We start from the raw sequence: 27676 nt of genomic DNA, 5'->3' as shown, positions 1-27676 counted from the left end.
TTCAAGTGTAGCCGAGCAGATACGTATACATCTCAGGCTCTGAATCAGAGGCACAATCTAGTTCCAGCTCCCCCGCACATGTGCATGAATGTTTGACGCGTGCACACAAAACCACATGCAGCACACAAATTAGCTCATGCACACACACACACACACACACACACACACACACACACACACACACACAATCATCCAATGCAAGAAAAAAAAAAGAAACACCTCACACACATGCAGCCAGCCCCCTCACCCACATCCACAGCCAGAGACCACCCACTCAAATACATATAGAGTTCAACAGAGACGACTGAGCTGACTAATGCAGCATCTGTTCTCCTTCTTGCTCAGCCAATGCTCGATAACAGAGAAATGCTGCGTATCATACATGTCTTCTCTCTTTTCTTGTGCCGTGATTCATTTTGTGGCTTCACACACGATGAAAGTTGAGTTGAAAGTTATTCCTTAGGTCCATAACTCCTCAGTTCTGCTCAATTTGTGCAGAATAATTTGTTTTCATCTGAGTTCAAATTTCCATTTCATACTGCATGTCTGTGAGTGTTAATGGAAAAAAAATGCATTTGTCCTGTTTTTCCTGTGTACTTTGTGAAAGCTGACTTTTCGGCTTTGAAAAGTCCACAGCAAGACCTTAAAATACACGTCCACACTGCATTCGCTGTTTCTCCTCTTTCTCTCCTGCTGTCTCACTTCCTGCTCTCAACTATTCTCTTGGAGAACAGAAAATGATTTGAGGTGCAATTTGATTTTCGCACCTCATCGGAGCACGGCGCATGTTGAGGTCTATGAGAGATTGCGGAGGGGATTGCAAAAGTATCTGTATGGTTCATTTCCTTTGTGCTCCTGCAGGTCCAACCTTGTTAGAAATCTATTTCAAGAAGAAGGCCTTTTGCTCGGAGTGAAAAAGCCATTTCAATGGTATAAAGTGATTTTATACATACATATTAAGTGTCCGAACATTTACTAAACCAAAAACTTTATCTGCCGTTACCACTTACGTTTGTCATCACAATTTTTAGGTGCTAAAGTTGGATGTCGACACATGTAACCTGTTTTTTTGTGCCAATAAAAAACTACCACTGACAAATGAGCGGCTCGACTCCCACACTCTGTTTTCAATGTGACATGTCTGTTTCGGCGCAGATCTGAGGGGCGATTTGAGCTTCACAGCGTGTGTCATATGTGTCAGATGAGACACTGCAGAGAGGGTGGCAGAAAGAAAAATAAGCTCTCCCTTCTGTCGTCTCTGAACATTTACCTCCATCTCTGCCTGTTTGCCTCGCCCTCCCTTGCCACCCTCATCCGTCTTCTTCTCCTCTCTGATAATGTAAAAGGTACTCGGCTTTAGCCAATGCGCCACAGTAAGATCAAGAGGCTATAAAGAATGATCAAAAGGAGTATTTGTTTAGTAATGCACCCACAACCCATTTAATTCCTTGTCTATGTTGGCAACAGGCCCAAAAAGAATCATAACATGTTTTGTTCTGGGGGTTCATTAGTAGCTCTGAATGAGTCCTGGTTTGTCCTTTATGGCTCTGTAATGGAAATCTGACTAATGGGAGATCTGAGGAAGCAAGCTGGGCAGCACAGGAGCATGCTGGGAGAGATTTGCAGCATGAAGCTCAGGCCAAACTGTGAGTAAATCAAACATCTCTTATTATTATCATTATGTGCACGGCATGAGATGTCAATGTGATGTGAGCACCCTGAAAGGAAACGCAAGGCATCGTAATTTTAGTGGATTTTTTTTAGCAGGGTTTTTTTTTTTCTGTCAACCAAGTGACACAAACATCACACCCCTTGTTTTCAAAGTCATAACTCAGTCAAATGGGAAACACACACACATCATACACACTCTGTTAACCCTGTCTTTACTGTGGTGACAGGCTCTCCAGTGTCCACCAAGGACATGCACGTGTTAATAATGATCCTAGCTCATCAGATTCTCTGCTCATTCAGATCTTACCTTCTTTGTTTTGTCCATCGCCTTCAGTATGGACATGTTCAAGTCTTCTAAGGCAGCGAGAACATTCTCATATTCACAGAGGTGCTGGGAGAAATACTCTTCACAGCAGGAAGACAAAAAGAAAAAAAAAAGGAAACATTTTGTAAGTTAAACACGTGGACGGGGCTTTAGGTGTTTTATTGAAGCAGCACTGGTGTGACACCTCAGTCACACACATGGTCATAGAGCATGTGACTACGTCTAACATGGCTCTTTCCTTATGCTGGGAAAATGTCAGACTGCGTTTGAGTCTGTGGTGCTCCCGACTGTGAGGTAAAGCAAGAAGAACGTTCAGGCTTCTTATTACTTAAATTCTAAGTTGCATTTATTTGGATTAAGATTCAACTTACCACAGAGTTCATCAGTGTCCACATTACTGAAAGACAAAAAATGAGAGAGATATTAAGATAAAAAAAGAATTTCTCCAAAACAGATGTTACCGAGGATAAAGGAGGTGACGGAATAATCTTTCATCTCTGCAAAACTTTTCCTGGACAGACTGTGATTTCATGAATCAGCGTGTGATGACAAATGCGAGCGAGTAAAATACGTGACGAATAACTGAATAATTCAGTCTCATCTTTGACCCCAGAGGTGTGTGCCAGAGGCCCGGCAGAAAGTTCTTCAACAGAAACCCCTTGGGGAATTTTGGCTGTTTGTGACGAATGTCAAAGCATGAGTGTGTTTCAGTGAGGTCTGAGTGTGTATGTGTGTCTGAAAAAGAGAGAGAAACAGAAAAAGGAAAAGGGTGAGGACAAAATGGTGAAGGGAACATTTCAAAATGGACAATTATTCATTGTATCCTGCACAGAGAGCTTCAAGAGACACAAAGGAGACACCCGTGTAACAGTGAATGAGGCCGGGGGAAATGACACCGGTTTTGACTGTATTTCACACTGTCATTCACAAGGGGGAAAGTGCTGCAGCAATCAATTGGTCCAAACAGGAGAAAACACTTAGAGCCACAGAGGACAGACAAGAACAGAGGAGGTAAAGCAGAGGTTAGACACTAAAGTGAGCAACAGACTAAAAAAGCTCTCACTTGTTTTGTAGGAAACTTGGCTGTTTTGACATTTCAAGGTACATTATTTACTAATGGACCACACACAAGTTGAAGCACTGAATACAAGTGTACTGTAAAGGCTATTAGAAACATGATGAACGAGTGCATCTTTCCATTCATTCTGCACATTTGAGTCCTTGCGTGTAACTGCAACGACAAATCCTCCATCCGCAATTTTTATTATTTAATTATTACTAATAATGAGGATAACAGATTTTATAATGGATAAAAGCCGTGGTGGAGGAAGTATATCGTCGGCGCATTGCTATCCTGATGCAGCGGAAACCGACTGCATGATGGACCAGCAACTTGTGGCATGCGCTTCAGACCGTGCGCTCTGGACTGTTAAAATAGAATTAAGATAGTGAAACTTGAAAAAGGTCTTGGTAATGACTGACACAACAGTGAGCCACGAATTGTTAAAGGGTGAACCCTAAAAAGGACAACAGACCCACCCAGCATCCAAATATCCAGCCTGTGTGCTACTGCGCTACAGGTAATATCATTCTGCACAATCTGGCATCTTTGCTTTTCATGGCCACTGCATTCATGGTCCAAGACCCTCATCTTATTATTGTGAGTTCACCAAAATGCCCAACGTAGTCTGGCCCAAATGGGAAATTCACCCAAAGCTGACCTGTTGAGCGGAGTCAACAGGTTCAAGGACGGCGAAGATTTTCAGCTTGAGTGTGACATGACAAGGATACCTCCAACATTAATGATATCATTTATATGTGTCCCAGCGGTACAATGACGTTAAGGTGTTTGGCTGCAGACTTTTAGTCCTCCTCTGACATTCAAGTTGTTGGACAGTGACAACAGCTTCAGGGACTCACCCCCCTCTCCCCCGGTTTGACTTTGCTAGAATACACCTTCCATCTTCCACGAGGGTAACGATAACCTACACTACTATTTACCTGCAATATAAGTGGATAATAACTGGTCTTTCCACGATGACAGAGTATTAATTTACTTTCAGTCACTTCTGTATCACCTCGTGTTGTTTGCTCTCCTGACAGTGATCTCCCTGCCTCCATCATGTGGCTGTGAGCAGGATTCAGCTGCTGAGGGGGAGAGTCTTACGTGCTGCCTACAGAACAAGGCTGCACAACAGGCACAATCAATATTCACATTCATTTAAATGATTTAATGAGATCTTGGATTCAAATCACATCAAATGCAAAGCAGTGATGGTGTGCATTTAGATCTCCATTTTGAGCCTTTGGATCAGGAGAATATAATTGAATAGGGACATGGAAATTAAAGTTGTGTATTATATAATTAATAAAATGGTTATCAAGTAAGTATTATAGTTGCTATGTAGGACTAATAAAAATAATTATTATTGTATGGCACCCTCAAAAAAACAAAACAAAAGTTACAATGTGCTTTACAGTAAAAACAAAATGTAAATAAAATCCAAAACATACATGCCTGTGTTCATATCCTTGTATATTATCTATGGTATACATCTTGCAGTGGTGTGCATCACTGGTGGTCTGTGAGTGGTTCTTGTGGTTATTAAGTTGTTCTGACTGATTGCTAGAGTGTTGCTAAGTGGTATCTATGGTGTTTAGGATGGTTGTTAGGGTAATTCTGGATGTATGGGACTATACATATATATATACTATACTAGACACATAAGGGTAGAAAGTCTAATGATGTGTTCGACACAGTGTTGAGAGCAGAGGCCAGAGGATGGAAGATGGTTGGGAGCTTCTAAAATAAAATGAAAATAGTTTAACAATAATATTGTATTGCATTGCTGCAATATATGTGCAAGCCTATCTTAAATACTTATGTATAAGATATAAAAATATCAGACAGGCTGACAGGCGAATGGAGAGATTTGTTTGACATAAGCCTCCTGTGTCCTGCAGAGACACAACACGCAACCACGCTGCCCGGAGTGCTTCTCTTCACATCTTGGTCTGCTTGTCATCACTTGAACAATACTGAGCTTATGAATAAATAGAAAATTCTCATCAGAATGTGGCCCAATCCCTCTAAATATTTCATATGACGAGAGTCACTTTCTTTTTCGATGCTACATATTATATTCTGTACACTGTATAATACAATGCGAAACAAATCCAACAGAATTTCTTATAAAACATCAAGGCTGGCAGAGTGTGTCCAGACATTGAAGCACATATTAACTAGATGTATCGTCTGAATGGGAATCACCTGCTGTGATTTTGTGAATGATATCTTCAAATAAAACCCCTGTCAAAAATTCCCCTGCTTCCTGAACATGTCAGTCCACTGCCTTTTCACAGCCAAGAGACTTTACAGGCTAAAGTAGCCACTGCAGTTTCATTTTGTCCAAACAGCATGTAGTATGAACCATCTCACTGACATCCACCTCTCATCCATCACGCATATCTCAGTTCTGTCCTCAGTGGAATAAAAATAATTATAAGATAAAGCATTTAACTGACTCACTCTGTGTTATGGGTATCAATTGTGTGGAAGAGCTCCTTCAGCTCCTCCGCTGTCAAGACTCCATCGGAGAAGTAGGCTTTGAATTCATCAAAGGAAAGCTTCCCATCGTCTGGGGGCAGAAACACAAATGCGACTTGTCAGCAAGGTGTCAGGACAGCTCAGTCAGGACTGCGGCGTCCTGTGAGGCGAGGTGACCATTTCCTAAAAACATTCCTCACATAAATCACAGACAAATCGAGATCAAATAAGCAGCTCGGTTTTGTGTCTGTAGTAGGTGTGATGGAAAATGGAGGTGAAAGGATGTGAAGTTGGTCAATAGCAGAGACTTCATTCGTTGCCGTTCCACTGGGAAATTGATGTAAAAAACATGGGGCGGAATCAGCAAAAGATGGAATAAAGGCAATCATCCACACACAAAATGTTTTTTACACAATTGTGGCTCCACTAGTGTCTTACTCTTTGTGTGACATGAGGTGCCTGATCTTTAAATTTTCCCTGCTGACCTGCTGTGGAGTTGAGGTTCAGTACGACTGTCATGCCACTACAGATGATGTGAGCAACAGCCCCTTTTGAAGGATGTACGAATGCAAACACGCATATACACACAAGCGCGTAAAACAAGCACACGGTGACTCACAGTCGATGAGCTCAGAAATAATCTTGGAACAGACTTGTATGTAAATGCTGCTGTTTGCACAACAGTAAAAACAAACAAATGGGATGATTTCTTATCTTGCTGCATGACAAGACCTCAAATCCCTCACTGCGTGGGACGGGCATTTAATGAATAATGAAGCATGTCATGTCATGTGAATAATGAATTCTGAGCAGCTATTTCGGATCATCTATATTCAGTATGTTTAAAATGTATGCTACAAGATGTGTAGTGTCAGTTCGTCTGTTAACACGTCAGATAAAACCTAATTCCAGTTCCTTATCTAAAAACAGTCAAATCTTTCTGGTGTGACCATGTGAAACCAACAATGAAAATATTCATATTTCACTTCTACTGTGATAGTGTGTGTCAGCAAGGTTACATGAGCTCCAGTCTGTAGGGTAACTAGGCTATGTGATTTATAGCCTGCAATCGCAGCAGTACAGTGGATGCAGTGGAAATGATAGACCGGTCCAGATTTAGGATTCTAGTTTATAAACCTTCATCAGACGATACTTAATTTTTCTGGAAAAAAAGTAGCTTGAGCATATAAGCAGAGAGCGCATCAACACTGTTATTGTATGAAAAGAGGTTATCCATAGAGGCATCTTGTTTCTTTCTCCCACCGAAGAAAATAGTCCATTTGAGAGATTAGACACATTACTGTGGGGCTTCAGATAACATCTCTTACTGTAGCATTTAAGTGCATATTACACTTGTATTTGCATTTCAGGGTTGCTAATGAAGTACATTTAAATAATGTATACATACATGTACATGTATAAATGTATATATAAAACAGGCAACAGTACTTTTAGAACAGAAAGTTAAGGGACTGGTTTGTTGTTTTAGGAAACACGCTTATTAGCTTTCTTGCAGAGAGTTAGATGAGATGATTGTCTGTGTCATGCACATCTGGTCGAACAGATACACTCCTGCTTTAACCAATCCAGCTGCCAACACAAGCCATGTAACAGCTTGTGTTGCGCTCACTCTATAAAGTCAATTCAATCCAAAGCACATTTTTTTATACTTCAAGTCTTTATTTCTTCTGTTTTATGTGCATAACTACTGTGATTGTGTGCAAAATAAGCATATTTCCCTAAAGCTCCCAAAAACTATTCCTTTGAGTGATTGAGAATCTTGTCTCCTTCCTCCAGAAAAGAAAAAGCAATCACAATCTCAAAAATGAAGGAAAGTGCTTTTTGAACAAAAAGTGATACATGTGATTTGATTAAAAATGTTATTACTGGAATTCAAAGGAAGTTTTATTTCAGTTTTTGAATGCAAGAAAAGCAGAGCAGTCTATTAGTCTGACTTGACTGTATAAAGCAAGGCCTGCGTGCCAAAAAAACGAGAGATCCACAGAGTTATTTCACTTCTTTCTAGATTCCCAGCATTTCTACCAGAGAGGATTTAGGTTGAGGGAAACAGGATGAATGGGCAGACACCTGGGTTCAGACCCGTGCTGTCCTTTGCTCACAACAAAATAAACTATGTATTTTTGTATGTTTACAATGCACAAGACAGTGGAAGTGAAACAACAGCAGAATTCGCCCAGACCCTCCAGCTATTAAGTGTGAACCGTTATGATAAATGTGTCCAACTAGTACAACTGGTTTTGACGTTTTTCCTCAGGTCAGTTTCCTGTTTCCATGGAAACTGAAAGAGTATCAGCAGAGAGTCATGATCAGAATTTCATTGAGAAAGTACAGTACATCTTTTTTCACATACAAGAAAGAGGAGGCTGAAATATTGGCAAAGACAGATGAGTGTGTTTGTGTGAGGCTGAAAGGAAATGGATGGTGCAATATTTACCGTTTTTATCAGCTCTCCGTAAAATCTGCAACCAGAGGGGGAAAAAGAGGGGTGTCAACAGAGGTTTCACATCATCAAAGTTAAAGTAAAGTGTGTGTGTGTGCGTGTGTGTGTGTGTGTGTGTGTGTGTGGGGGGGGGGGGGGGTCATCGATCACACTCTCAAAAGCAGTGTGTCATTAAATTATTGATAGAGCTGTCCCACAGTCCAGAGGAGATGAAAGGCAGAGTGGCAATGACCACATCAGCTTTAAAAGGCTCGAACCACCAACCTCAAAATAGCATCGCCCACTTTCTTTTCTTGTCATGTTTGCACTTGTGAAGTAGAATCTGACCAGGCTCTGAGTGTATTTACACATCATCACTACAGGCTAAATCTGACTGTATAATCTTTTATATTGCTCGAGCTCTGTGATACATACCCACCTTCTTCTAGTTCTCGGCAGTCGGTCCTATGTTCTTTCAAATTTTCATCCTAATCAGTCTTTGTTGCTCCTTTTGAGTCCAAAACTCATAGAAACCTGCTCTCTCTCTCTGCCTGTCTCAGTTCTACCTGTTACTCATCTTCCATCCGTAATCAGTCATTAGTATTTTTCACAGTTTCTGTGATTTCTTAAATTTATTTTATAGACTAACTAATGAATCCATTACCCAAGAAAATAATCTGTGGATTAATCGATAATGAAAATAATAATTGATTAACAGCTATTATCTTCTCTCATCTACAGGGCTGCTTCCCACTTCCCACTCCTTTTAACCAATGTAGGTATGACATTTGTGATTCAGATAGCAGGTCACACTTATAACTCCATCACTGTTTTGAACCCTGTAAAGACCTAAGACTGGGTTTCATCATATCAACTCATCCTAATTAATCTCTTACCAACAAGTCCCCTAATTAATTAATTTAACCAAGAATGGGAATGGATTTTTTTTCCTCTATTAGATCTGTTAAGAAGTGGAATTCTGGCACCACAACAGCATCAAAATGATAAAGAAAAACACACACGGAGAAACAACACATGCAACCTGTTCCAGGAGGTAATGTGTGTTTGGAGCCAGTATGTGTGTTTTAATGACACGCAGCAGACTGAGGCTGAAACCTGTACAGGAGATGTCAAGATATAACAGAAGCAACACTCTGTAGACCAGCTCGCCTCTGAAGACGACAAGCAGTGGTTTCATTCCCTGTCAGTCAGTGCCAGAGGATAAAGCCCCTGTTCAACATCAGTGAGACATCTGATGTGTTGGAAGACTTCCCGCCTTTAATAAGTCTCTGCTCCCCTGTGTGCATCCTCTCCTGCCTCTTTCAAACACTGAAGGCAGCCCACAGAATTATGGTTGAGACAGAGGGCAGGTATGAGGGAAATATAATTAAGTGGCTGATATAAGCAATGGCATGAAACAGGGGAGAAAAAGCTCATGAGAGAGAAGCACTTATATATATTATACACTATATATCATAAGATTTTAATTAGACTACAGTAAATCCTCACCATCTCAATGAGATATGCAAGTTTTGGGAATCTTAGTCTTATAGTAGGCTTATTCCAAGAACTAAAAGATTGTAACTTTTTGGATTTAAATGGCAATATAATGTTTTGCATAACTGAACTAGATTTGGCTTATTACGGTCAACAAGAATAACACCCTGACTTTTATGAAAACAAGTGGACTTCCAGCATTTCAATAACTTGACATTTGGTTTTGAACATTGACATATAAACGGATGGCCAGCCTTTCAGTTCTCTACACCAAGAAGGTCAGGTTTGTCAAATTAATTCATTACACAAAACAAGGAACCCTCTGTACTCTGCATATATTAGAGACATTAGAGGATCCATATTAAATCAGGTGATTCAAAACCTCCAACAAATAACTAAAATCACTGACACTTGGATTTGAAAATTAAAAATGCATCTCTTTTCTATAAAAGGAATTAAACATGTTTTTTTTCAAATAATATTTTTTACATTTTTCTGCTAGTATAGGCTATTATTAGTTAGGTAATGGAATTAAATGACAACAGAGTCCTTCATAAAACTTAAGTTTCTGCACTTAATCAAAAATCAAAAGGAGCGCGGATACTTCAGTGTAGGCGTTAGCAGTGAATATTAAATCAATCTTATTCTGTGAGTAAGGATTAAAAAATGTTTTACTTACGTCAATGAAAATCGACATTCCCTTTTTTAGTTCCATTTGAGCGCTGGGCTCCTGAGACACAGACTGAACCTCCTCTGAACAATCCATCATCAGAAATGTGGCTTCAGTAGTGAACTGCAGAGGAATGTGTCCGCTTGAACCTCCGATCACTCACTGGTGAGAAACATCGACTCTGTGCGGCTGTCAATCCCGCCAGAATAAAATACACGATTTCCGGGGGTAAAGTTTCACAATTAACTTTATAAAATATCATCATAAAAATGACTATTTTCTGCAATGCTTTCTCTCCACGTCTTAAAACTCAAATACAATTTCATATCTCTGCGGATAACTTTGAGGGTATTCTTTGTAATAGGCCCACAATAAACACTGGAAATACATAGGCTATGCTTTTATTTTGACAAAAAAAAATCACCACAATTCCTGGTTTATACTTGCTGTGTCTGTGTGTTTTGACACAGTAGTGAATTGGCTGCCGCTGCAATGAGTCCAAATCTGGTCACTCCAATATCGTGGTGTATATTCTAATAAACTTCCAGCAATCAATGAGAAATGTCTTCTATAACGAAACCTCCCTCCTATCTATTAACATGTCTGGATAATCACATAGACTGCAGTAAAATGAGCTGCACAAATGGCCTGTATACTGTATATATGTGCACAAATAAGAGGGCTATATATAGTTGACACAAAGAATGATAAAAGGTCATTTCAGCTTGAATGAAATCGTTCATATGTCCTTTCTATGCCCCTTGACATGTAATAACGTGATCTGGAACATTTGAGACATTGTTACACTTGCTCAGTCAGTCTTTATTTGTTTTCGTATTGTTTAAGTTGACCGCAGTGATTAGGATTTTTTTTTTTTTTTTTTTTACATATTTTAGTTGGCATTTACTTTTGTTGCTGATATTTATTTATTCCAACAATATATTCAGAAAATCAAATGAGGGAAAATACACTGGTAAGGCCGGTTAAACTACATTTTCAGTGTGTAAACTTTAAAACTATAGCTTTTGTTGGTTTGCCCCAAATGTATGATAAGGATGTTTTCATTTGAACTCAATTGAACCTGATAATGAATTTGATTGTCAGCTGTTAAATGTTTTTTTGGGGGGCAGTCATCACATAAATTATATTGTGAAAGACACCACAATTGTTTGTAAAACTGTGTAACAGTTCCATCTAGTGGAGTGCTGTGAGAGCACACAAACATACTTTTCTCCAACATACAGCACAAACAAATCGTTTGAATGTCTGAAGATTAAAGCATTTAATGTCATCAGAAGTCTAGGACATGAATGAGAAAGCTTTTGAGAAAAACTCTAAGCAGTGGCCACTCAAAGTTTTTTAAGGACTACCACCTAAAGAGTTTCTTTACCCACAGCTGGGAGAGCCAGGGGCTGAGCGGTGGTGGATGCATGAATGCACTCATTGTCTGCTTCACTCCCCTCATTATGAATTTATGGTAAGTACGCCAAGCAGGGATATTCCCTTCAGGCTACGATATTATACCGTATTCTCACAGAAATACAGAAGAATATGTGTATGGGAATATCAAACTCTGTTGCATACTATAAATCCTATATAAGGTCAGCTGAATGTCACCATACATTTTTTTCAATCAAAAATTGATTCATTATATTTTATGTGTGACATATCTTCCCTGAATGATTGATGACCATACAACTTATTTCCAGAATTTATGTTAGAATAACAGTGGAGCAAAGCAACTAAGCAAAATTACTGAAAAACTTAGTAAAACTTTGAGGGAAATATTGTACTTTTTACTCCAATATACCTATTTTACAACTAGAGTTGCAAGTTACATTGCAAGTTAAAATGATTGAAACAAAACATGTAATAATTTTATAAAATATGGTGCATGTTATTGGTTAAACAACAGTATAAAAAGTCCTTAAATTGGGTTCAAATGAGTTCCTTTAAAATGCATGTTAATACATCAGTAAAAATAACGATCCAAGAATATACTAGACACTTAGTTGTCATTAATTAATTTGTTTATTAGGAACACCAAGTAACGTAAGTAAGTAAGTACCAACTAATGCAGTCTAATATAAAAGTCCTGATATTAGTCTTACCTTCATGAAGGTTGTAATCAATTTTTTTCAACCATATGATCATTTGGAGAATGTGGTACTGTTATGTTGACAAGTGTCGCTATTATTTTGCCCATCCCATTGAAATCAATGAAGATAGGCTATTAACAGAAAGACCTCTCTGTAGGCTATAATGTAATACAAATCAACAAACTACATCCTCCAAAATGAGATTGAATCAACATCTCTAACACAGTTTCAATATTACTACTACTACTACTGATAATAATAATAATAATAAAAATAATAATAATAATAACAACAATAATAATAATAATATTAGTACCTTAGCATTAGCCTCCTTGAATGTTGGCTGCATTAGTTTCATCCAGATGTTCCCAACAAACTAACAAACGAGTGTATATAAAAATGCAACACTGACAGGTGCTATTCTGCATTCTGGATACTTTTCTTTACTTCTGTGCAACCGGATACAATTGCACCTCAATTGTTAAATTGGAATTTCTTATTAAACAAATAATTATAATTGAATCATTTAAGTTAATTGAATAATTTAAGTTAAATAGTAAAATCTTAGGATGAAGTAATGAAAACATTGTTGGTTATATAATACTTGGCTCTGCTCATGTGGCAGCACTGTGACTGACTGACCGCAGAAACCGTGCAAAGACAATTGATCCAAAACAAACTGAATTTGTCGTGGACTCTCGCGATGACTAGTGGAATCCCTTTGATTGGATGAGAAGGCGTAACTGTCGGTCACGTGTGCTGGGGTTACTTGGCATTCTGGGACACAAACAGTGTTCGGTGTGAAGAGCTCGAGCAGCGACAGCAGCGGCTTGCACCGCGGAGGGAAGGCGGAGAGAGCAACAACAACACCTAACCAACGGAGAAACAGCAAACTGCGTGTTCATATTTGACTTCTGCGTCCCGTCTGTCGCTGTGTTTTCCGGGACAATAAGCCGGCTTTAGTCTCTGAAATGCAGCTGAGGACTTTATCCACACAGCGGGCTAGTTAGCTAACGACGGGAGTAAGTTAGCCATGCAGTGATTTATGCTAGTGGGTAAACGTTAGCTGGATGGGAATGGTGGTGTTATAAAAGTTGATATTTTTGAACCACATCTGGATCTAAAGAAGTGTTGGATTGATTTGTCAGAGTCCTCACAGATCGTCTCTTTGCTGTCCTGACAGCTCCCTGCATTTATTGACTCTGCACTGTCCTGAAGCTGAGGGGTGACAACACTGAATATGGCGAGTGTTTCAGACAGAGACTACAAAACTGGCACCTTTAAATCGTTGGACTGGCACGTTGCCCAGCTAGTGTACCCAAGATAAACTGGTTAAATTGGACAGTTCATGTAATGGCCAAGGAGAGTGACGGATTTCATCTTTATGCCTCACTACACAGTTGCTCTCAAAGTTGCAGAGCAATGGGATGCCACTGCTGAAGCATCTTCTTAAAAGTTTATAAATACTTGTCTCTGTTGAAGCTCAACAATTTGACACTGCAAGACATGGACTTGCACTGGATCTAAAGACTGTCTGAAAACCTCTAACGTCACAGCAGTCTCCAGGTGGGACACTTCATCTGAGCGTTGCTGCTGGTCCCCGGAGTTTATTTGAGGACCAACATGTCAGTGTCAGGGGCCACGACTGTGCAGCTTTTCACCAAGCTCATCAAGCATGCTGTGGGCAAGGCACAGATTCAGCTCAACCGCTGGCTGCAGAGGACTGCCACAGATGAGTGTGACAAGATCGACATCCTGATATGCAGCGCATTTGACGAGAGGGGGGTTGGAATAGGGAAGTCAGATGGAGACCCTGAGGTTATCAGTGACACAGGAGGGACGACCTTCGCCAGTGGTGGAGAGTTCAGACACCCGTGCTGTATCACCACCTTTTGCTTCAAGAGCGCCCTACTGGCATGCATCCTGACTGCTGTGTGCTTCTCCTCGGTTGCCCTTGTGCGCCAGTACCTCAAGGACCTCCTGCTCTGGGTGGAGAGCTTGGACAGCCTCGTCGGAGCCTTGCTGTTTATAGTTGGTTTGATTATTGTGTCATTCCCATGCGGATGGGGATATATTGTTCTTAACGTGGCAGCTGGCTACCTCTACGGCTTTGTTCTGGGAATGGGACTAGTCATGGTGGGAGTTTTAATAGGGACTTTTGTGGCACACTTGGTGTGCAAACGCTTATTGACTGATTGGGTGTTGAACAAGGTTGGGAACAGTGAACAGCTCAGTGCTGTCATCCGAGTGGTGGAAGGAGGAAGTGGACTCAAAGTTGTGGCCTTAGCGAGACTCACCCCCATACCTTTTGGGCTTCAAAATGCAGTTTTCTCGGTGAGTATAAAAAACACTACTGTCAGCTTTTCCTTATTAGTTTAGAAGAACATTGGACAGTCATGTAATTTCTGTATAAACTCATCCACTCTCTGCAGTGGACCAGCCAGGAACAGAACTCATTAACCTACTGGAGGACAGTTCAACAAATGAGTTATGGGAATCAAACCTGTGACCTTTTAAAAAAAATTCTTATTGTTAGGCCAACCCACCACATGGGAAATCAGATCTAGCCAGAAGCTTGTCTACGTGCGATACTTCGTGTATTGTCCCCAGTCAGCTAGTCCCTTGAGAAAGAAAACTCATTCCTCTTGTAGATAGAGGAAGTGCTGCTGTGAAATGGATTCTATTGAAGCCTAAGGACATCAATTATTGTTTAATTTTGTAAGTGTCATATTTTTAAGTCATAGTTTGGATTCTCATATTTGGAGCAATGTTTGTTTTGGACTCAGTAAGCGTCCAGTGATTTTAACATCATCTAGACTAAATCATGGACATTTCTTTTCTTGAAAGTACATCTGAAGTCTTTGGTGAAGGCAACAAACAGCATGTGACCTACATTATAAAGCTAAGTAGTGTCAGGATATTGCTCTCAGCTGCACTCCCACACTTAACCTGAGGCCCTTGACCTTCATGCATGGCATGAATAATTTATACTGGCTGATTACCCTTCACAGTCAACTCATTGATACCTCCAAATGGGAAAAGCCTTGAGGGATGTCTTACTGTATTGTAGAAAATCAGCTGGGGGGGTCATGCAACATGAAACATGTTATGCTGGTTGTAATTGAATGATTAATGAAAAATACTGACCTGAGGGTGAACTTGATGTTATGTAGCCACTCAGGCTTAGGTCTCCAGAGTATTACAAGCCATACTGCAGCAGAAAAGCTCACAATACAACAATATCATATAACAAATAATACTGTTGTTGTTTTATCAATCCCTATATGGAAGCACAAAGTTAAAATATGAGGCCGGTCAAATTGGCTTTGTGCAAAACTTTAAAATCTTCATATGCAGTATTTCACTAATTCTGTTTATGTCAACAGTGGCATTTCTTTTACCATAAGCTTCTGCTGTTTTGAATATGGCACTGTGTCTATGCAAAAATGTTTGGCGAGAAGAGAAGCAAAATAGTCCTGAAAGAAAACAGTAGTACAGACATCCAGAAGTGGATTCAAAGTGGGGAGCATTAAGGGCATTTATAGCTCATAGCATGAAGGAGTTGATGCACAGGCCTGAGGCAGGAAAAGGAAAAGGAAAAAGAAGATGACGTGTGTTTCACAAGCACAGTAATTGTATGCTGCAAAACCCGTTAGTCTTCTAGGATGACTTATTTACTTAGACATTTCTCTGCTGCATGGAGATTGGTTGCATGGATTTGGCTTTTGACAGTTTGGTTTACAGACTCACCATCCTACGATAAACACCACTTTGTTGAATTAATTCAGATCCAGAAGTGTGTCAGAGCTGTATTGACTGCAGCCCTGGTAAATTGTCAGGCCATAGTATTTAGAGGTTTTATTTTATTCCATTTTCCTGGTCTGCCATCATCAACATACATGAGGAATCAAGACCTTATTCAAAATAATACAACCCAAAATAACGCCCCACACAGAAATGATTAAAGAGATGACTTAAATCCTCTCTGTTGATAACAGAAATTTGAAATTAAGTATTTTACACATGTAGTATTTATTACAGACATTGTTCTGGAATGCCTATGTTTCTATTTATTTTTTGTAAATTTACAATTTACATTACATGACAACCCCCTCAGTAAAGTGAAAATGGTCTTTTGGCAGTAGTGATATGAGATCATCCCAGGAATCAGCTGACTGTAGGTAAGAACCACAGGCAGTCAACCTTTGTGCTCTCTTGTGCATTGACTGGCATGCTGGTATTTCAGAGGGATCTCAAATTCAAAGGCTTGGGCTGTGACATTAGAGTTGAGCAGTGAGCTGACAGAACCTGTTATGATCTATTTGAATATGAGGCTAAAGACTAAAGTGTATTCCTCAGTTGTTTTGATGTTGGCATCACAAATCTATGTACGTTTTAAATTGTGGGCAGAAGAAACTTGTCTTTTCACAAGTTGTTTATTTAGGCCCCTGTGTTGAGTACACTGGAAATACTGTTCTGAAGTAAATTTTGGATTAAATTTCAACTTCAAGATTAAGCAAGTTTGTGGTGCTAAAAATGAATGATTCTTACGTATTAGTACCACACTATGGGCAGCAGTTTACCTGTAAACTTCTTTTTTGAACAGGACATGCAAGCGTAGCAGATGGTTTTCTTTTGCCTGAATGACTTAAACGGATTCTGTTTGTCATTGGTTGGTACTTTAGCCTCCATGGTTAGGACATAGCTCTGTCCAAATATTGAAATATCCCTCTCATGCCAGGAACTCGGCTGAAGCTTTAACAGTAGTCACAACATTGAAATTGCTGTTCGAATCTGGAGAGGTGAAAATGAGGTGTCAAAGTCAAAGGGACAGACTTTTTACACAGTGTTGCCCAGCTGCTGCCGTCACTGTCACTGGCATTATTGGTGCCCCTCAATCAGTTTGTCAGACTGTCAGTTATAAGTAGCGCTAATTGACGGTCTTGTAAAATACTGCTTTTGAGCTTGCTCTGGGTTAATATGTACAGGGAAAAGCAAACAACACTTCACGAAAAAGGATGTCAGCTTTCAAGTAGCTCAAACAAAATTGCTACAAAAGTGGGTCATATGTTGTTGTTTGCCAGTTTGCAGTTTGACTCATTGTCATGAGTCCTGAGATTGTTCTTTGTGAAATATTTTCAGTTGACAGACAGCTATATCAAATTTAAATTCTTTTTTTTTTTTTTTTTAGTAATGCACCTGCATTTTGGGCTTTTATTCTGAGTTCATTGGCTTATATTGATTTTAAATCTCACATTTCACATCCTGATTCACATGTCATCATATAATTTTGTCTATTTTCTCTGTATCTCAGTGACGTTAAACGGTATAACTGTAGCCTGACCAATACAAGATTCATGAGGCCGATACTGATAATGTGATATTTTTCATAATATTGAGGATTTTTAGAATTTTTAAATTAATTTTTTTGCAGCTTTGCACAATTTGCCCTGCTTCCAAGTCCGACCTTCATTTCACTGCTTTGCTTACCGTACATTGTACTTTGGCATGTGATGAAGAAAATTTTGAACTGCTGTTTAGTGGCAGCATTGCATACACTTTAAACATTAAATATAACCCCTGCAAACCAAACGGTTTAATGGTGAAACTGTTACTAAACTTAACTTTGGCATTTCTGTTCTTCATTATCTTGTCATTTATTAGCTGGCATACACTCAGGTTCAGATATATCTGCAACTAACTAGTGTTTCTTATATACTAGAAAGCTAATAACTAAACCAAAGATGGTTTAAGTTGGAGAAACTGGAGAAAATCAGGCTGTTGACTCATTGCACAAACCGAAATAATTTTTTTTTTTCTAGCTGGAGAGGTAAATGGCAGAGTGGAGCCTTCACCAGGGAGTGTAGCCGACCCTGCCAGAAGCAAGCTAATAAGCTGAATCCCTCTCTCCGCCTGCCTCCTATGCTACATTTTCGCTTCCTGGCTTTGATTGGTTTCAATCCCAGCTCAGGCTCTAACTTTACACCTTGTAATTCATCGTACCTGGAGGCTCGTCATTATGCCGAGCTGATATTGTATCTTTATTGTCTTATTCTCAACAGTAAAAGGGTGAACCTAACCGTGGGTTGGTACTTCTAGGCCTGTACTGGCTCACGGTGGAATTATGTGTTGTCTGCTCTGCCCTTGGTAAGCACTTTCTGTGGGTGAGGCTAGATTTCACTGTGTGCCCCCTCCCCTTGCTTCTTTCTGCTGAAGTGGGGATGGTGCTACATTATAGCGGGTAACCTAAAACGACACATAGACTGCAGCAGTAAGCAAAACAATGGGACAGCTCAGGAAAAATGTTTGTGAATCCTTTGAGGACCAAGTAGACATATTTGGATCCTCACATGTATTTTATTGCAGCTTTATGACCTTTATCACTGCTGGTTGCCGTGGCTCCATCGCTCTCCTGTCATAATGAGCTGATGAAGCAATTGGGGAATTTATCATTTGATCTATAGGACCCTAACTACGGGCATACATGTTTGTGCAGGATTGAATTAACAACCTGTGCTTCACCTTTCATTACAAAGGGTAAAGCCTGTGTGTGTCCAGATGAAAAGGGAAACAGAATCACAGCAGCAATCCTGAAATTTACTATGCAATCAAGATACCTTATGTACTGTTTGTTTACAAGCACAAACTTAGACCTGCATTGCTGCTGCTCTGAATAAATCAGGTCGGGCCTAGGATGGGGTGTTTTTTCACTTGAATTTGCAGATTATCTTGTTACAAAGGCTTGCAGAAATGAGGAAGAGGAAGTTCAGTGGGAATTCTCTACGTGGTTATAAAAATACCAACGACTAGCTCTTCCCACGTATCTAAGGCAGCTGCATACGCTAGATGCCTGAGCGGGGAGAGACTTCAGAGGACATATGCTTCACAACTCAGGGTTGATGGCTGAGAGAAAGAGAGTGCATTCCTTTTTCTTTTTCTGCAGCTCTCACGGGCTCACATGCTATATCTCAGAGATCAGCTGAAGGCGTTGTGACTGTGTTGACACAGAGTGTGGACACATCAGTGCTGATCTTTCAAGGAGAAAGAAAGGCATGACTATTCTGAGGAAAAAATGCTCCATGGTACATACAGAGGAAAACCAGCTTGACAACAGCATTCGCTCGATTAACCAGGTTTTGATTAAGCTGGTTTTGATAATGTGTCCTATGAGGTGTAACTCAGGGTCTTATCAGTGTGTCGTGTGATAACAGGAGAGGGTTTAGGATTTATCGCTGTGAGGAGACTCTTGCTTGCACTAATGTCCAGCCCTGATAACATTTTGGCACAGGCAGTGTCTTTCAGCAACACACCACGACCCCTGACAGGCCGCTATCAGCCACAGTGTAGTCACTGTGCACACAGTGCCAAGGTCACATCTTCACACAGCCGGTACAGACACGCATCAGCTTATGTCATTACTTAATCAAGGGTTCAAAGGTGACAGCAAAGCAGGCACTTCTTTATATTTAGGTAGCTGAACTAAGATATGAAATGAGACACTGAGCTAGGTGTGTGATAGCATGTTGTAGTTCAAGGTAATTACACCAGATGGTACTTAGAATCTGTTTACCAGCCCAAGTAGGATTTTGCAGATTGTTTATGTTTATGAATTTGTCAATAACAATGTAGTTTGGGCCTTTTTGTACAGTTTTTCCAAAACAAAATGTTTAAAATTGTCACCAGGAATACAAATATATTTCATCTTAGGAGTAACCAACATCAGTTCAAGATGAGCGAATGACAAATCCTGTGTGACTTCATTTGACTAGGATTCATAGCAGTGGTTTGTGCATATGTTGGAATTGATTCAATTTGCAGTACTTTACGAAATTTGAAACATGTTTCTTATCGCTATTTCCATTCAAGATCACAGATGTGTCCTTGCCAAACTACCTGGTGGCCTCCTCTGTGGGTCTGTTACCCACCCAGCTTCTCAACTCCTACCTGGGCACCACGCTCCGCACCATGGAGGACGTCATCGCTGAGCAGAGCATCAGTGGCTATTTTGTGTTCAGCCTGCAGGTGAGTTGTTGGCGATAATACATTCAGTTTGAAAAAATAACTTAATAAGAAATAACCATAACTTTCACATTTTGTGATGATGATGAGACATCAAGCACACACAGACTGCAGGTGACACAACTGTTACTTGTTCCTGAAAACACTATTTATAGCTATGTTGTGTGAAACTACTGTCCTTTTTTCATAATAATAAAGTGATAGACAGCTCTGGACCACACCCTCACACACCCCTGAAATGTTCTGTCGGTCGATTTGTTTCTTTTCCTCCCTTATTTTCAAAATCTATGTCTACCAAGTCTCTCAAACTGTATTCTAGTGCAAAAACAAAGACATCTGCCTCTTCCTTAAGCCTTAAGGAACATAAACTTCAAGATACAAATGTTGAACTTTATGTAGATATGCAAAATATGCCCACAACTCTGTCTTGCTCCAAAGGTTCGTTTCAATCTGTCACCACATCCCTAACACCTGTTCAGCTTTATTTAACCCTCACAGGCATTCAGGGATCAGGGGTGGCCTCTGTGTGAAGTTCACAGAGGTCAAGGGTCAGTTCAAAATGAAGTGGGTGTCAGTTTCATGCAGAACTGAAAGCTCTTGGTCCAAAGTGACAACTGGTCTTACTCACAAAGAAGCCTTTTTTTTTTATGTGGTGGGAAGCTCCATCTGGAGGAGCTGAGTTATCTCAGCCCAGTTATCTCTTACTGTTGTGTGCCAACCAGGATACACATCATACATACAAACATTAATTCTTTTCAATGCCAAACATATAGAAACAAACAGATACCAAGAATCTTGAAGAATGTGAATATTTTTTAAATGTTTTTAGAATTTGTGGGCCAATATTAATGTACCTATCTTATTTGCAGAACAGGTATTAGACAGCCACAACCTATCCACGTTAAATACTTCTTCAGTTTCATTGTAAAGTTTTATGTTCGGCTGCAAACTCAGTTTGGTCCTTTAGAGATGCTGGTAGGCATTTTCAACAGAGCCAGGCTAGCTGTTTCCCTCTGTTTCCAGTCTCTGTGCTAAGCTAAGCTAACCAGCTGCTGGCGGTAGCTTCGTATTTTTCGTACAGATATGAGAGTGGTGTCAATCTTCTTGTTCTTGTTCTTCTTGATGCAGTGTTTTATATGGATTTAAAATTTGGGAATAAGAGAGTACTGGTATCAAATCAGCTATTGGTATTGGCAAATACCGTGAGTGGAAGTATCAGAACCAGTATTGCCAAAAAAGAATGGTGTATCCCTGCCTACTAACATCCGTCCTGGATACGAAGTTAGGTACTAACTATGCTGAAACGAACTTCTCAGCTCTATTCAAGCAGTTTTTCCTGCGATCTTAGGTTCATTTTACAGCTGCTTGGTTTATATGAAGGTCTCACATGAGGCTGTGATGATTGTGTTCAACTCTATGGTAATTTTTAGACAAATGTTTGTGGTGTTGTTAATGTAGTGCAATATATTCTGAGAGTTGGTGTATCTCATATTTTTGTCCTTGTCCCACAGATATATTTATTAGGAGAGCAAAATATTAGGTACACCTCAGAATACGAGGCAGTTCAGGTCGCCACCACTACACAAGTCAAACAAATGGGAAAGCCATTTTGAATCTGGTTCTTCTGTCTTGTGCAGATTGTCATCAGCATCGGCTTGATGTTCTACGTCGTGCACAGGGCTCAGGTAGAGCTCAACGCAGCCATCGCCGCCTGCCAGATGGAGCTTAAGTCATCGCACATGAACGGGTCCTCCACCAATCACAGTAGCTTCACCTACTGCAGCAAGAGGGCGACAGCTGGCAGCGGAAACTGCATTAATGTGGTGTGACCTTAAAACACTACATGTGGTGTAGTAGCTCCTATAACTAACTGTAAGACTGCAGAGCTTAAGGGAACCTGCTGAGTTTAGACAGTGTCCAAAACTTGTTGGTGGTGTAGTATGACATCACCCATGTGAGAAAAGCCCTGATAGTGTCGTATGTTTTTTGTTGGTACATTTTGTTTTCATTAGTGCGGGACCACGCACCTCTTAAGAAACGGTGTTGATGAAAATGGTTTTGTGATATATCATCATGGGAGTTTTTTTTTTAATTTTTATTATTATTTTCATCAAGGTACTTATTAACATTTACTCTGTTACAGGAGATGTCAATTAAATGGTGATGTTTAGAGATATCAGTATGAGAATGAGTGAATGAGTCATTGGAAGGAAAAAAAAAAAAAAAAAAAAAAAGCTCGGCAATAACCGCCCGCTAACACTATGAATGTGCAATCTGGAGCTTTCTAGAGAACCAAGGAATTGTTTTTTTTTATTTCAGTGTCAAAAGAATGGTAAGCTATGCACCTTTATCTCATACTTCATCTGTTTTTTTGTTTCAGGAAATTTTAGGATTTGTTTGTTGACATCCAGTGCTAATATAAAATATAAATAAGAAGGGCATTATTAATATTTTTGAAAGATTTGGCTTTTTAGTCCAGTTCATTTTTGAAGTGTCTTATTTTTGGACTATGGAGTGAGGGAACAAGCTCTCAGTGAGCACTACAGGCCTCTGACCATGTGATTTCTGCTTGCTTACGATCACATCCGCTGAATTGGCCTCGTCTGCCTGGAGATCATTTTAGCACTTCTGCAGTTTTGAGAAGAGCAGCTGGGGAGGAGAGCAGATTTCACAGCAGGAAACTCAGGAACGTTTCTGCCAGGAAAGTTGAAGTGCAGCGTGAGCGGCTCCTCAGTAGCACAGCCACATGTTCTTCTACAGAAAGAATCCCACACTGAAATGAAACTGAGACGCCAAGCTTACCTTTAAATGTTTTTGATTAATTTGGTTTTACATTCTCTTTTTTTTTTTTCTTTTGGCTGTGAGATTATCCATTAAGGTTAATACATAGTTCTTGCTTAAGGTGATAGTTTTGACAATGCTGTGCAATACATGATGAAATGGCATGAATGTCATATTTCAGTGCTGAAACCAAACTAATCAGAAATGCTCTCATGCATACAAAATAACACAAACCAAGTCTGTGTTTTTTTTAGGTTTTACTTACATTATAGACGAGTAAGCTAGATGAGATAAAGAGGCTGTTATTTTTTACGTGCCATAATTTGATAAAGCTTATCAGACGCCATGACACTGGCCCCACCTGAGCTGAGGCTAAATGTGACTTATGACTTCTTTAATTTTATTACTTAATGTTGTTGGTAATGATAGAAATGACCTGTGAACAATTTATTTTGTGTTTTAGCTCTTAATAATACATCAACAAAGCTCTCATGCTGTAGGTTGGTTTGCACACACTGCACAGTTCAACAGACAAACATTGTTTTCATACACATAAGTTAATCTAGGAAGAGGTTTGGTTGGTCAGGAGGTGAAACGGATGTCTCTCAGAAGCTGACAATCAAACACAACATGGACACTAAGTGATGAATGTGATAAGAACTTTTTATTTTTACATGAATTATTGTGATGCTGCTCCTCAGACAAAGTCTGATTGAGGAATAATAAGGGCTCCTATATGAAATATCCATCTTTATGTCCCTGTATTTGTTCACAGAAGTCAGTTTTGTATCCCCGGTACAACTTTTTGTTTTTCATTTTAATATTAAGTTCTTTGTTCCCCAGTTTTTTTAGCCAGATTTAATGTTTGCCAAACACATTCCATGCTGTCAGTCCTCTGAAAAACTGTTGCGTTATTTTTGTGCTAAATGTTGGTTGAAAGGGCCCCTTCCTGAGTGAATTTAGCAATAATGTTTGAAAGTCAAAAGCAAAAAATATATATATACAGTATGATAGAAGTCCTACCAATAAGATCTTTAGACAAGTGTTTGGGAATTGCTGTTCAGTTCCAATGTTAAAGATCTGTTTGTAAGCATTTATATTTCTTTCAAAGGTAAACAAAAGAACTGCATTTGAGTTGTTAGCTGGTCCATGTTCCACTGTAAGGTTGAGTATCAACATTCCCAGGTTTGTGTTACAGTGTCCAACCTGCCTTTTACCTCCTTCTGCCTCTGACGGACATTTCTGCATTGCCTAAGATCTGGAAGAGACTCGCCAACATCTGTGATCAGAACAGCTTGTTCAGCTTTGTAGCACTTTCTTTGGAGAGTCCCTAAACCTGCTGATTGCTTATTGATGTTTAGCGATCAACCTTTCACTCCTGTCACATGAAAATCGTCTAAATCACATCTAAACATTTTTCCAGTGTCTTACTTGAATTGAAAGTTTACGTCGGGAGAGATGAGTGTGTTTTATGGCTACGGGCTTTATGAAATGTACTCACTGCTCTCACTTTCTCACTTTTCAAAGGCATGGAAAATTTTTATTTTTCTTTAGTTTTTGATGAGAAAATTATGTAAATACTCGAGGCTTTCACCTGACAGCAGTGTCTCTACTTTCCAAATAAAGTGTGAATCGTGTAGCTGTTCTGCTCAGAAGTGGGAAAGAAGCGGACACTATGCCATGTATAATGCAAAAATTAAATACATGAAACTTGATCGGCCACCGCGGACACACTTCATAATAAATTAGCGTCTCGACTGGGTTGATTTTGAAAATAAGATTGTGGAAAAATGAGCAGTTTTACAGCAAATGCTTTGGTTCTTTCTAGGTGGGCTCTTAGATTTAGTTATGCAACAACTGATTCCTAAGGGAAGTATATTTCATAGATACCCACACAAGACCTGAATCTGGGGTGTAACTGCACATCTAAACTGTTATAAAGGAGTAAAGTGTGAGATCATTAACTTAAGGGGGCAAGTTAAAGGTCACGTTTGGTGCTATGAAATGCAATACTTCCCCATCTGTATCAAGTGCATTACACATATACTGTATTTTGTAATACAGAGAATTTTACAGTGTATAAATATTGATATTTATCACTGTACGATGCCTGTTCAGTGTTATTTATGAGAGAGAAAATAAAACCTGTCAGACTTTGTTACAAAATGTTTGGTTGGGTTTTTATTAGGTGGGATCTCTGCAAATGCAATCGCTTTATATGTTCTCAGGTTCAAAAATTCTTTATTGTTCCACCACTTTTTGATTCATATCTCATATCTTTATTTTGAAACAGTGGTACCCAGTGCAAATATTAACTCTTGGCAGAATCCCACTAATAAATATTCATAAGATGTGATCTTAAAGGGACACTCAACCAATTTTACACATGATGTACAGTAGTATTACTCTGAGTATTACTCATCCTGCAGTTATCTAATGTTTTCCGTTGCTCATGAGGGAGCCTTACAAAATTTTGTTAAATGGAAAATGGTGCTGAGTTGCATTATGGGAAATGTATGATCCAATGTTTCTGGATACTAACAACTAAAAGTCAGAATGTCTCAGCATCTGCTGCATCAATTTTGGTCATTCCTTTTTTTAGTTTGTCTTTTGTGAGTCCCCCAACCTCATGGAAGTGGAATATTAAATCACCGGAGTACCCCTTTAGTGTAGAAACTTACAGTCCACTCCTGTTTGTGTTTAATAATTTACAGCTGAGAATACCTTATGCAATACTGAGTGAATTCCCAACCTTGCCCCCCCCCCCCGCCCACACACACACACACACACACACACACACACACACACACACATCATAACCTCACCCCAAATCCTAGCATGAGTCTCTAAATATTGCCTGGCTTCATCCTTCACCCTTTGAAAGTGAAGGGAAGACAAAATATTCTTGCTTAGAAGGTTTCCCCTTACCTTGCAAACCTCTAAATAACTGTCAGTCCTCAAATATGCAGCAGAAGCGGCAGCAGCACTGCATGGCCAGAAATAATGCTGGCTTCTGGGGCAGTTTGTCACAGCGATTTTGAAGTGAAGTAGTGATGGATGTGGCGGTGGTGATGTAGAGTGGAGCACCACTTACGCTCGCCCTTGCCTTGCCTGTGACAAGCTATCTGTACAGGGGGGAGGTGGGTGTTTGTGTGACAGACATGGTTCAGATAGATGTTGCTTGTGATCAGTGAGGTGCCCATGTAACCACACACACACACACACACACACACACACACACACACAGAGCAGAAAAGTTGCCCATAGCCATCTGCTTACACCCCAAAAACAACAAAAAATACAACAACCCAGAAAGAGCCCAGCCAAAGTCTATCAATCCAACAGTAACAGACCAGACTCCTCTTGCATTTTATTGCATTGTCTTTTACCAGGAGCTGCAGCACAGATTCATCCACTGCTCTTCACACAATCCGCCAATCTCTTCCGGGCTCGGGTCAGATCTGTGTCTGATCCATCATCATCCAACCCCGCCTCAAAGGACAAATCTCATCCCAGAGCCTCCCCGCCAGCGCGCAGATACGTCCACACAAAACCAAGAACATTCATTTTGACGGGCCTCAAATGAAAGCCCTAGCTCTCACTGAGGGCTACGCTTTTGGAGGGAAAGCTCCAAAAATACATCTGGGAGGCTGTTGGTGCTTGAAAACACATCTGAGAGTGAAATTATAAAAAGAAAAGAAACAGGGTGAGTGAGATTGTCTTGGAATACGTCCATGCAGCCTTCCAAAGGGAAACTTGCGGTGCAGATGTTTATGGATTTGTGGAGGAGGGAAACGTTGATGGGCCTCTGGCAGAGGGATCTTGCTCAGGGCAGACGGATAGATCACATGACCACTGTCTTGGCCCAGACAGCTGTTGCCTCCATCTGTACCATCTATGACCTGCCGCTCTTCTCCTCCTCCTGCTGTAGTGTGAAAGAGCTCAGTACACAAGTAGGGCAAAGCAGTGCACCTCTGGAGGAGCTTGAGAGGCAATTTATTTTCATGTGCTTAACTAATGCATAAGTAATGCATTACTCATGATGATTTAATGCGTGAATTAATGCAGAATATATCACAAATTCCTTTTGCTCACCATTAAGAAAGTGTCGTCAGTCTGACTCGAAGTGATTAGTAAAAACTTAATTGATTATCAGTCAATGACTACTAATTCAGTTATCATTTATATGCCCATAAATTTGCTGAAATCCCATTTGATAGTCCTCTCTCAATGCAGAGCAGAGAGGTAGATAGAAAGATGAAGATGTATTTTTGTATCAAACTGGTGGTCGGATGCAAATGACTGCATGTTGCTGCAGGAAAAAGCAGTTTCATATTGGCATATCATTTCTATTAATTAGCATTAATTCATTCATTATCCATTAAGCATTAACCAACCACATAAACCCACAGCGACTTTATCATTTCCTAATAATGAGCAACAGGAATTCATGACACACCCTGGTTTAATGCATGCATTAAATTATCATGCAATGCATTCATTGAGCATATGATTCGTAACCTTATTACAAAGTATAAACTCAATCTATCATGTCAGTTTACTCTTTTATTTCTTTTATTTCAGAATATTGAGATTTTTGTGTTTTTGAGTGCTGCTGTCCTTTCTC

The 27676-nt window shown here is 39.8% G+C and overlaps 2 protein-coding genes across 2 annotated transcripts in view; one reads left to right on the top strand and one right to left on the bottom strand.

Annotated features, from left to right (window-relative positions):
* necab1 (N-terminal EF-hand calcium binding protein 1) overlaps positions 1-10315 on the bottom strand; it is a 26424-nt gene extending 16109 nt beyond the window's left edge. The window contains exons 1-5 of the mRNA XM_056398590.1: positions 10160-10315; positions 7999-8023; positions 5526-5634; positions 2368-2393; positions 1979-2076 (exon numbers count right to left, since the gene is read on the bottom strand). Coding sequence (XP_056254565.1) covers positions 1979-2076; positions 2368-2393; positions 5526-5634; positions 7999-8023; positions 10160-10249 — 348 coding nt within the window. The 5' untranslated portion in view covers positions 10250-10315. The remainder of the gene's footprint in view (positions 1-1978; positions 2077-2367; positions 2394-5525; positions 5635-7998; positions 8024-10159) is intronic.
* A 2716-nt stretch (positions 10316-13031) lies between these two features.
* On the top strand, positions 13032-25215 carry tmem64 (transmembrane protein 64). Its single transcript, XM_056399915.1, has 3 exons — positions 13032-14583; positions 20116-20271; positions 21906-25215. Exons 1-3 carry the CDS (start codon positions 13873-13875, stop codon positions 22095-22097), a joined length of 1059 nt encoding a protein of 352 aa, XP_056255890.1. The 5' UTR covers positions 13032-13872; the 3' UTR covers positions 22098-25215.
* The last annotated feature ends 2461 nt before the right edge of the window (positions 25216-27676 follow it).

This window comes from Seriola aureovittata, chromosome 16 (genome assembly GCF_021018895.1).
Source record: "Seriola aureovittata isolate HTS-2021-v1 ecotype China chromosome 16, ASM2101889v1, whole genome shotgun sequence".
NCBI classification, from domain to species: domain Eukaryota; kingdom Metazoa; phylum Chordata; class Actinopteri; order Carangiformes; family Carangidae; genus Seriola; species Seriola aureovittata.
Note: the sequence above shows the minus strand (reverse complement) of the source record. Positions and strands in the feature narration are given on the sequence as shown.